Consider the following 11,853-nt stretch of genomic DNA (forward strand, 5'->3'; position numbering starts at 1 on the left):
AATTCAACCCCTTTCTCTTACTGGTGCCTCTTCCCTCCCTTTGCTCCCATTCTTTCTACTAGACCACAACGACATGTTGTTTGTCTCATCTACCTTCAAGACTATGCTTGTCCCACACTAGCCTCTGAGTCCATTGCGCCTTCCTCCACTTCCCAGCATTCACCAGGTACGGCCCATCCTCTTATTAATTTTATTTCCTATTATAAATTCTCTCCTCAACAAGAGCTACACTAAATTTGAAGGCCTCGAGTATCATGATACCTTTGCTCTGGTTGCCAAACTTGTGACATTCGTTGTGTTCTAGCTATTGATATAGCTTGCCATTGGCATCTTCACCAGTTAGACGTGAACAATGTTTTTCTCTAGGCCGAACTTGATGAGAAGGTGTACATGACCCCTCCACTTGGCTATTGTTGTCAAGCGGAGACTCGGTTTTGTCGTCTTCATAAGTCTATCTATGGGTTGAAACAAGCTTCACGCAACTAATTTTCTAAGCTTTCCTCTGTAATCGTCTCTGCATGTTTCACCTAATCATAGGCGGATCACTCCTTGTTTACTCACTCTCAAGGTAAGCCTTTTATTGCTCTTCTTGTATATGTTGACAACATTTTGCTAATAAGCAATGATATGATCTCACCACTCTTATTGATGTCAAAGTTTTCTTAGCCAATCATTTCAAGATTAAAGACCTTGGCACCCTAAAATACTTTCTTGGCATAAAAGTTGGCTGCTCTCCATCTAGTATTTTTCTGAATTAGAGGAAGTACACTTTGGACATCTTCTCTAACACTAGCACTTTGGAATCTCACCCTACTACCTTTCCGATTGAGCATAATTTGAACTTGATTTCGGATGATTGTGAACTTATATTGGATCCTATATCGATCATGGCCTTGTTGGTCGTCTCATATACTTCACCATCATCCGACCTGAAATTGTCTTCTCCATTAATATTCTCAGTCTATTCATGCAAAAATCTCTCAAGGACATGGTATTTTTTTCCTTCCATATATCTGCCTACTCAAATTCTGATTGGACTAGCTGTACCACCACTCATTGCTCGACTATAGATTTCTTCATCAAACTTGGTGAGAGTCCTATATCTTAGCGTACAAAGAAACAATCTGTTATCTCCCATTCTTCTGCTGAGGCTAAATATTGTGCTATGGCCAATACCACTTGCTAGTTTGTCTGGTTAAAGCTCTTACTCCATGACTTGGTTGTTCCTCATCCTCTGTCCATACTTCTCCACTGTGAGAATCAAGTTGCCATGTTTTCCATGAACGTACCAAACATATCAAGATTTATTGCCACTTGGTTCATGAAAAGTTTTGAGATCGCATCATGTCTCCAACTCGTATTCTGGCTACCAACCAAGTTGCTAACATCTTCACTAAAGCACTTAGTCGTGAATTATTATCATTTTGTTTGTAAGTTTGGCATTACGGATCTTCGTGCGCTAACTTGAAGGGGAGTATTACACCACCTATATTCAGACCAGTCACCAAATTTCTTCCCATTATTATTTGGGTGATTGTACAGCTTTACTTTCCTAGTATATAGCTGAATAATAGGCACAGTTTTCTTGTTTGTTATACATTATTTCACAATCAATAAAAGATATGTTTTTTCTTCATTCAACAACATGATTGTTTAGTATTTGGATATTTGAGTTTTTTAGCAGTTTGTTCACTTCTGTATGGAGTACTAGGCAGCTACCACAAGTAATGGGTACTGGCACTTGCCTTTCACAACATTGTTGTACATTACAGCCAACGATTAGGGAGCAACATACGATTCAACCAAAACATATGGCGGAGGTTGTCTCCTGATACATATATCTATATGTATGGAGTGGACATAGAGCCATATACGTGGATATATGAATCTTCCATTTTGATCAGTCCTTCTTCACTCTATGTTAAGCTTCATGTCATGTTCTCCATTATTAGGGACTTTTTAAGAGTCAATATGTAAAATGTTAGGAATGAAATGGAAATATGTTTTGAGGATTTAGAGCATGCTACAATGACAAAACTGGATCATTAAACCCACGACATTGATGTAGTTTTGATTTCCATTTTTATGCATGTTTGCTTGTCATTTCCCACTTATACTTTGGTATGGTTTTTTTAAAGTACTTTTATTTTATTTGCATCAAAGTGAAAATATTTAAAACAAAAATGGTATTTAGCTAAATTCAAATGTAATTAATTATAACTGCTCAACATTAATTAGGGTAATAAATATACAATGCTACCCAATAGGCAACTCAAATTCAACTAGTTGGTTAAGCTCGAACTCTACTGATCAATTCAATTATTATTAAATAGGTTGTTGGTGAAAGGAAATTACACTCGATTATTAAATTATATAAATTCATAGAAAACTCATCCAACTTGATTAAAGTCCGTAAACATGCTCGTATAATCTCCGCTCAACTCATTAGCTTGCTTGAAATAAATATGAAAAAATACATCATATTATATATGTATATCATTCACTATGTATATGCTATATGTAATAGCTATTAAGAATATATACATGTGCATATATAATTCACTATTTTATTAGTATAATTATATACATATTGTAAATATACTAATATCTATACAAGTATAATTGATTAGAGTTGGAGAAGAGATGAGTAGCCATATAGTCTTGTAGCTATTTAATTGTATTTGTACATAATTTTGCTTGTAAGAATAATTATGTATATAATTATATATTGAGTAAGAAATTTTGTTATTTTATTTTCTAATTGATTTTTAAAATTAAAAAATTTTTAAATAAAAATAAACAAGTCTAGTTGAGCCGATGTTCGACTGAGCACTCGGCTTGATTTTTAGTTGAAGCCTTGAGTCGACTTTAGACATGAGAATGTCAAGTTCGAATGTCCAAAAAATTCGGACCCAAAATCAAGTACATTTCAAACCACTCGAAAATAACCTAAATAATATATATTGAGCCACCACCCTTGATATTGCTATAGAAATTGTACTTTAATAAGATCTTATCTATCTTTGAAATATTGCTATAGAATCTCCCATGCAACAACTCAAACAGTCGGCTGGGGAAGGCAGGAGAATCAATACGGTGACTGAAGATATCTGGCGAAATGTGGAAACAATGGCAAGTGGAAAAAGCCTCTAAAAGCCCCCCACGAATTTACTGCAATTATATGAGTACTCTTCAAGTAGCAACTGTTTTAAGGACAGCAAAAAGGTTCCATATATATAGCTTATGCCAGCCTGCCAGAAAGCCCTTAATTCCTATTGCCAAACGTCCACCACCTTCTCTTCTTTGTGAGCTCATTCGCGGACACCTCTGAATTACACATCAAAATAAGCAGTCAAGCATAATGAGTAATCTAACGGAAGGCTGAGTCCATCTCTAGAAAAAACTAGAAGAGCCTACAAATTAATTACACCTGTTTTGTTTGAGCGATATAAATGATATTAATATAAAAGCAAGTAAATTCTTTTAATCTGTCTCTATATGAATATATGCGCAATACTAAATATCTATTCAAAGGCTTGAAGTGAAAAATAAAAATTGTACTCTCTCAAAATCAATCAAGTTAACAAAAAAGCCATCAGTGTTCTATAAAAATCCATAATCAAAGGACAAGGATAAAATTAAGAAAATAAAAAACAAATTCTTTTGTTGGATCTAAGATTGATTGTTGTAATGCGTCTATAATATAGATAGAAATAACCACGGGAGATTTGTTTCCTTCACTCCTAATTGTTAATTAGGTGGTAACATGGATTTTACTAACAAAATCGATCAAAATAAACTAGCTAGTGGAAGATTTGAAAGGAAAAGTATAAACAAATAGGAAAAATGGAGATTTTAAATTTACCAAATACCCTGTTTTCTTGAAAACGTAACTATTTGTGTAGGTATCAAAGAAAAAGAACGCAAAAATTTGTAAAATACTAAAATGTAGCCAAGAAATTTTATTGCCTATTATGAGATGTGAAAAAAGGGTAAAATAATGTGAGATTTTATTAATGACAAAAAATAGGTGTAGGAGATTTTGTTAATGACAAAAAAGAAAGAAGTTCAATACTCGTCACGTTAAATAAAGCTGGCCAGCTCGGTGCATCAGTCTCAAACGTCTAGACTCTGAACGGCCCATAAGAAACAAGCATAAAAAGGGATGGTCATAAATACCCTCTTGAGGATAGATTGAGTTGTAATGCACCTCAGCCCAAAAACTCAAGAAAATCACTGCACAACACAAGCATTGCGTAAAGATTATTGTCTGTATGATATAAAATTTAAATGCCACAAAACTGAATTAAATATCAAAAACCAAAAAATTAAAGGAATTGTAAACCAACAAAACAGAAATTTCTATACTTTACTGATACGATCGTGAGAACAAGAAATTAAAATAATAAAAATTGTTGATATAAATTATACACCAGTTTGGCACAATTTCCACAATTAACTTTTCATAATTCCCCTATTAGATATCCATGGACAGCCAGTAAATTTACCACTAGTGGCAACAGTTCTAAAAATACAAAGCAACTTGAGCAGGAAATATAAGTAGATCACACACATAAAATTAGGCAAAGGTTCAAAAGTATTACCAAAAAAAGTGTAATGTGAGGAAAAAAGTAGCAGAGGGAAATGGGGAAAGATTTTTAACAAATATATAAAATTGGAAACCAGGAATTGAGGAACTTTCTGCAAGTAGAATCAACAGAAAATTCTTTGTCAAAACACTGTGAGCTCAAAAGACCAAAAGCAATCTATGCTCATAACAAAAATTAGCAAGACTCGATTTTACCTCTATTTGGCTTCGGAAAATTTGAAAGAATTTCTATGCAACAAGTATCCTTAAATGATGTAATAAGAAAAATGTTCACACCAAACTGCAACAAAAAATTCAGAAGTATTAGCCAGGGATTAAATGCACGTATTTGGACTAATAACTCTATAATAGTGATCTTTGGAAGGTAGAGTCCAGAAGTAAAAACAGTGGGTTGAAAAGGAAGTTGGTGAAAGAGTGGCCAGGAGTTCAGAAAAGCAATAGAGCGAGAGACAATTCAGTGACAAGTGAAAACTTTCTCAGCTGCAGGATACAAATAGAAAAACCAGTCGAACCACCAAAGTTGTACTTTCAACCTACAATATAACTTCACTCTGTTTGTAATAAATTAACATAATCACCATAAACAGAGGGCATAGGACATAAATACCTATATATAAACTTTGAATAAACCAAGTAATGATGGGACCTCTGGACATTCATAGACTATCAAAGAAATCAAAATCTGATGCAGTTTAAAGAGAAGGACAATGATCATCAGAAACCATACTGAATCTGCAGCTGCTTGCAATGTAACATGATCACCCCACTCACCACTCCTAGTACAATTAAAATGAAACTGTAACATCAGCAGATTCTTAGTCTAAAAACAATTATGAGAGAGCAAGATGAGTAAAAAGTTCAATTATTACTCGGACATCTTCTCTGAATAATCAGCATATTCCATGGGAACATATCCCCCATAAATCTCTGGATGAGACCTAAGCTGATGATAACAAACCATAAAAGTAAATGACACATTAAGATACATATGAGATCTAAGAAACTCAAATTGAACCAAGAAAAAGTAGCTATTCCATTAAAACAAACCTGATTCACAACTTGTTGCCTTACAAATTGGTAGTTGTCAGGTGTGCTATATAATTGATCTGATAAAGCACGAAACTGGGAAAACAAATCATTAAAAAGTAAGTAGTATCCAACAAATATTACAACCAAAGCATGGCATATAAATGACAAACTCATAGATCCCTATGAGAATTGTTAGGATGCTTAAGGATAAACTAACCTGACAATTACCATCTCCTTGAACCTTGTGCTCTACAAAGTCGTAGATCTGCAATCTGAATACAAGGCACAAAGCAGCATCAACAATCTAGCCGCTGAGAGGAGAAAAACTATCAAGCTCTACTCTAAAACAAATAAACAGCATAACTGAGAGAGAGAGAGAGAGAGAGAGAGAGAGAGAGAGAGAGAGAGAGAGAGAGAGAGGAAATGGTAAGAAAGATTATAAATTTAACAAGAAAAGACTACACGTAGGACAATACCTGTCCAGAAGCCTCTGATGATCTGAAGTTACTTCATCAATTGAAGGAATTTCTCCATTAATTCTCGGAACATGCTGTTAAACATAAAGAAAGTTAAGTGTGGCACCTACCACACTTATACATCCATCATAAAAATATAACATAATTTAAGACCTAATTTGCAATCAAAGTACATATCAATACTCATCAAATTTTTGCTGAGTAAAAACAAATTTTTATAAGAGACAGAACGCAAAACCTCTTGATGCATCTAAATGTCTAGGTTCAACAGGTAAGCAATGGAGTTGAGACATATGGTAGTTCTTAGATTATAAGCTTACAAGATTGCTTACCAACCAGGCAAGAAAAAACATATAAAGGGTAGCTATATCTAATTAACAAAGTTTAAGTAATCAGCATAACATAGATTATCTGAAGTATGATAAGTGGAAACTATATATGATCTCCAGCCCTTAATTCTAGACCAACACATTTAGTTTCAGTGCAGAATATTAAGAGCTTGGGGAGTATGTAGGATGCATGGGATCTTCTGTGCCCATGAAAACCCCCTTGAGGGCTACTTACAAAGTGAGATCTACATGGGATTGTGTGATTGCAAAGATTGAGAATAGGTTGGTAGGCTGGAAAAGGACCTATTTGTCAAAAGGAAGAAGAATCACATTAATTAAGAGCACTCTTTCTAACCGACCAACATACTTTTCATCTTTATTTCCCCTTCCCGCAGGTGTAGCTTATCAGATACAGAAGATTTTGGGCTTTCCTATAGGGTGAAACTGGGGAGGCAGCCGAGTTCCAGCTAGTTCGTTGGGATAAGGCTTGCTCCCTGATTTCTAGAGGAGGTTCAAGGCTTCATAAGTTGAGCTTTTCTAATAAGGCTCTTCTTGGGAAGTGGTTATGATGGTACGATCAAGAAGGGGAATCACTGTGGAGGGCTGTTATAGATTCCAAATATGAGAGTGCTTGGGGGGTTGGTGTAATGAAATGAGAGGTGCACATGGCGTGGGGTTGAGGAAAAATATTAGGAAAGGTTGGCAGCTTTGTTAGGCATTTTAGATTTATGATTGGTGAAGGCTCCAGAGTCAGAATTTGGCATGATCCTTGGTGTGGCGATAAGGCTCTCAAGATCTTGTTTCATGCCCTTTTTTGGATTGCATATGACCAAGAGGCTTGGTGACAGATCTTTTTGACAATTCTAGTGGTTCTTTTTAGTGAAATATTCGTTCTCTGGGAGCTGGCCATGATTGGAAAATTGTCACTATCTGTGAATTTTTTGGCTTGCTGTACACTTGGACATTGGTAGTGTCAAGGTTAACAAGATGCTCTGAATTCATTCTGGGAACAAGAAGTTTACTGTTTGATCCATGCATAAGATTTGGCAATTCAGAATCACATTACATTTTCTTAGAAGCACATTTGGAAGAGTAAGGTGCCTTTCAACATTGCTTTCTTTCGTTGGACCGCTTCCCTTGGAAAAATTCTAACCATTGACAATCTAAGAAATGTAGTGTACGTGTGAAAAATGTAGAGAATTTGTAGATCATTTACTTCTTCATTGTGAAATGGCTAAGGCATTATGGGATAAGATTTTCAGCAGGATCAAACGCATGGGTGATGCCTGGGAGGGTGGTGGATCTTCTTACTTGTTGGAGGGGCCTCCCGGGTAACCCCCAAATTTACAGCATGTAAAATGATCTCCTTATGTCTCATCTGGTGCATTTGGGTCAAAAAGGATGACCGGAGCTTTGAAGACCGGGATCGCTCTTCGGATGATCTTAAATGTTTCTTTTAGCATATTTTGTTCCTATAGGCTTCTGCTGTTGAGATTAGTTTTCATGATTTTCTTTCATCTATTCTAGCCCATAACTGGTAACTATGTGTTCTCTTTTGTATACCTCCTATGTACTTGTCTACACCTATTTACTTTTTCTAATGAAATTTATTTTACTTATAAAAGAAAGTACAAATTAACAAAGTTATCGTTAACCAATTGATACATGAAATGGTTAAAAATAAGAAATATTGGAGTATCTTGAGCTTAAACTATCAAAGCAAGCTCGTATAAGAATAAGCATGGAGAATTATTAAATTGACCCAAAATCAACGATGCTCAATATGTGAGGAAAAAAAAAAAAAAAAAAAAGATAAAAAATAGAATAGAAAAAAAAGATACGAAATATCTTCATTATATTTCTTTAATAGCTACAAATTGATAGCATGTAATGTTGGGTAAACTTACCGGGATGGGGATCATTTGATCCAGTCTCCTGCCGACTTCACCATCAAGTGCAAACTCATTAGTTAGATCCAAAGAATAAGAATACCCTTTTGTATCACTCTGGCTTGGATGAGAAGTTGAAGGCTCTGTATCATCGGCTTCTTCATGGCCGTAATCATGGTCTGCACATTGTAACAAGGTTATCAGGATAACTAATATATGAAAGCTGATGACTGCCAAGCATATCCATAAAGCAGCTTAACCCAATACCTGAACAGCAGAAGTTCACTGATGGACTGTGCCAATCATGTCCAAGATTTGATGCTTGAAAGTTCTCTTCTCCTGCATGTGAGTATCCAGATGGTTCTGAAACTGCAAGCTTCAAAAACTCTTCTTGAAGTGTACGCGCAATAACCTCATCGTTCTCCAAACGACTACAATCATCATCATAATGCTCTTGATCGATTCCATTATAAACGTCATCAGCACCATGATGTATCATATCACCATAATATCCAGATTCAATGGGATCACCATCGAAAAGCTGAAGACCCCACTGAATGGCATCCGAATGTTCATGTATAATCATCTATGAATCCTGAAAGAAACTGCTTTTGGGATCACTGAACTAATTAGGATAATCCATTTAAATAGCTCTCAATTACGTAAGAAAGATTAATATTCAACTAAATTTGCAATAATCACCCAGCATCTTATATCTAGATATAAAACTTAGAATACTATAATTTGTGTCAAACTAAGCGTTGTGCTTCACCTTGAAGACTTCAAATCAAAGTATTAAATGCATGTCTTAAATACTAGGGCAATTGATTTCACCAAGGTCACTAGTGAGAAAAAGAGGCTCTTAATTTATCATATGCAACAATTATAACCATGATCACCATCCCTAGTAGTTCTGTGCGTCTAAAGATGCTTCAGTTTACTGAGATGATACAAAAAATGCAGGAGTTGCAGGTATAGCATGAGATGGCAAGGAGTCGAAGCTTGATTATCATTAAAAATACTACAAACATAATAGGCAAGCCAATTAGAAGCATGACCCCAAATGATGTAAAAGTCCAAATTCAATCAAATATGATGAAATTAAATTGAGATAATATCCAAATCAGCACAATCAAGAGAGAGTAAAGCAGCCAGTAGAATATATTAAACTGATGAGGTTAGAGATATTCTCTGACAAGATGCACTCACCGATCCAAGAAATTAATTATTATTTTTTATTTAAATCTCATATTTACTCTTTTTTTTTTTCAAAAGAAATGAGCGGCGCTGGTAGACTCTATACTGCAAATATCATTTCTCTTGTAATTTTTTAATGTCTACACACCATATAAGGCAACATCTGTAGGCAAATCCTTTATCAGCTTTGCTCGCCACCTCGAATACTCAGCCTTTGGTTAATCTCCATCTTCAATAAAAAATAAAAATAAAAATAAAAAGAATAAAAGCCATCAACTCAGTGTCATGAGTCTTGCTGAAGATTCGCGCTACTGGGCCATTAAAAAAACCAAAGTTTGGGTGAGATGTACTCACGCATGGAGCACGCCGCTAAAATCAAAACAAATCACAAATTTCGAAAACTAAGGATAAGAAAAGAAGAGCTTATGCAAAAAGGAAAAAAGAAAAAAAAAAAAACAACATAAATCGACTACCCCAAATGAAATTCCGAAACTTCAAAACAAGAAATCCATCTCCGATCCAACATCGACAAAGAGTACACGGAGTGATTTAACCAAACTCAAACATAAAGAAACTCTCATATCCACCCATCCTAAATTTCAACCATCCAAATCCTCAAATCAGAAGAAGATTTAGGACGAACCAAACAATAATCCAAATACACAATCCTTCAGAGTACAATAATTCAACATGAAAGCAAACAGCAAAATGGTGAATTAATGAGAGAATAAAAACTCACTCGAATCAGTCAACTTCAGTTCGGGCATCAATACAATCTACAGAAACCTAAGCTATAGTCAGGAAATGGGTTCAACGTAAGGATTCCAAATGGCACTGCTCCATGTGTGGAAAGGTATGAATGCACTTAATGAGGACGTAGCATCAAGTGGGAAAATCGAGGATCAGAATTGGAAATATCGCACTCCACGCCGATTTTTTATACAGTTGCCTCAGCTTTAAACGTCAAACAAGTTTATGCTGAGGGTACTTTGTAAGGATGTATTGGAGGGCTCCCGATTACGTAACTTGTCAGTGGGCATTTTCCCTCCAACGGTTTTTCCATCCAAGTTTGGTAATGAAGAGTCCAGCGATGGCCGTTGACAAAGATAAGAACGTTTAAATTTTGTTGAATTTCAAGAATTCTTTATTTTATTTTATTTTTCTTTTTGGTGACGGTCAATTACTAGATTTTTAAAATAAGTGCGATCCACGTATAAAGTTATTCAATTGTTTTAAGAAAGAGATAGATAGACATTAGACATTAGATAGATAGACATTAGCCATTATAATATTAAAATTTATCTGGAAAAATATAAAAAATAAATTCCAAGAAGAATATATAGTAGAACCTACATTGATATATTCAAGGTTGGACGTCAGGATCCTATTCTCGACTCGGCACCGGAATCTACCATCGGGGGGATAACAAGCGAATACCCACCGAATGTCAACAGGCGATCAGGCAAATTTCATTTCGCCCACCCACGTTTATAAAACACCGGATGCCGAATGGGCTGGTTTGTATTATAAGATGAGATAAGATGAATTAAATTCTTTATAAATTGAGATAGTAAAGTGAGTTTTGTGAGATTCACTTAATATGAGTTTAGATGTGTTTGGATATTAAGATAAATTTAGATATATTTATAAAAAGTTAAAAAAAGTTGTGGATCCCGGATGTAGAGACGTGTTGAGTTAAAAAAAATTATGAGTCCCGAATATAAATATGTGTTGAGTTGAAAAATATTGTAGATCTTACATGTAAAAAGATTTTGAGTTGAGAATAGTTTAATGATTTGAGAGTTTGATATTTAGATGTTAGACTCAACTTAAAACTAAATTAAACTAAAATCTCATTTCAGTCCAAGTTCCAAACGGACTATGACTATGATATTCAAATTGAATAATGTTACTTCACCTTCCCTTTTATCATTAGGATAATGGTAGGGTCACCAAGAAATGTGATCTATGAACAGTAGTGAAATAGTTTGTGAATAGTAGTAAAATATTTAAGTTAATATGTTTTTATGAGATTTTGGAAAATAAGAGATAAAAAGTTGAATAAAAATATCATAAAATTAAAATATTATTTTAATATAATTTTTGTTTAATGATTTCAAAATTTTAAATTGTTTTTCCATTTTATTTAGAAGTTTGGAAAAGTTGAATGATTAGGTAATAATTAGATGAAAAAGTTAAAAATTTGAAATTGAAAAGTATTTGTATTTGTGGTGTATGAATATTGAGATTATATAAATAGGATGAGACAACATGAGATGGAAGAACTTTGCTATCCAAACCAAGCTTAAGGTCTCGTTTGAATG

At 34.6% G+C, this 11,853-nt stretch overlaps 1 protein-coding gene across 12 annotated transcripts; it reads right to left on the reverse strand.

Annotated features, from left to right (window-relative positions):
• Positions 1 to 2,945: 2,945 nt before the first annotated feature.
• Positions 2,946 to 10,632, reverse strand: LOC122279761 (OVARIAN TUMOR DOMAIN-containing deubiquitinating enzyme 12-like). Of its 12 annotated transcripts, none has more exons than XM_043090572.1 (12): positions 10,269 to 10,632; positions 9,678 to 9,758; positions 8,600 to 8,927; positions 8,351 to 8,511; positions 6,115 to 6,188; positions 5,856 to 5,910; positions 5,657 to 5,731; positions 5,479 to 5,552; positions 5,337 to 5,385; positions 4,805 to 4,889; positions 4,076 to 4,236; positions 2,946 to 3,327 (listed from the first exon to the last, which is right to left on the reverse strand). In XM_043090572.1, exons 3-11 carry the CDS (start codon positions 8,916 to 8,918, stop codon positions 4,079 to 4,081), a joined length of 1,050 nt encoding a protein of 349 aa, XP_042946506.1. In that variant the 5' UTR covers positions 8,919 to 8,927; positions 9,678 to 9,758; positions 10,269 to 10,632; the 3' UTR covers positions 2,946 to 3,327; positions 4,076 to 4,078. The 12 variants fall into 12 exon arrangements, 8 of the variants coding, with proteins under 8 accessions (XP_042946506.1, XP_042946504.1, XP_042946507.1 ...); XM_043090570.1 differs by having other exon boundaries at positions 8,600 to 8,937; XM_043090573.1 differs by lacking the exon at positions 9,678 to 9,758 and adding an exon at positions 4,605 to 4,701 and having other exon boundaries at positions 4,180 to 4,236; positions 8,600 to 8,937; positions 10,269 to 10,631.
• Between the last annotated feature and the right edge of the window lie 1,221 nt (positions 10,633 to 11,853).

This window comes from Carya illinoinensis, chromosome 10 (genome assembly GCF_018687715.1).
Source record: "Carya illinoinensis cultivar Pawnee chromosome 10, C.illinoinensisPawnee_v1, whole genome shotgun sequence".
Taxonomy (NCBI): domain Eukaryota; kingdom Viridiplantae; phylum Streptophyta; class Magnoliopsida; order Fagales; family Juglandaceae; genus Carya; species Carya illinoinensis.

What these genes read in the sequence shown, in the direction of transcription:
- LOC122279761 (XM_043090569.1), bottom strand. Translation starts at nt 8,918, where the DNA reads ATGATTATACATGAACATTCGGATGCCATTCAGTGGGGTCTTCAGCTT. An exon ending in CATCAGAGGCTTCTGGACAG is followed by an intron (nt 5,911 to 6,114) that starts GTATTGTCCTAC and finishes CCTTGTATTCAG; the next exon opens with ATTGCAGATCTACGACTTTG. An exon ending in TTTTCCGAAGCCAAATAGAG is followed by an intron (nt 4,237 to 4,804) that starts GTAAAATCGAGT and finishes TGTGTTGTGCAG; the next exon opens with TGATTTTCTTGAGTTTTTGG.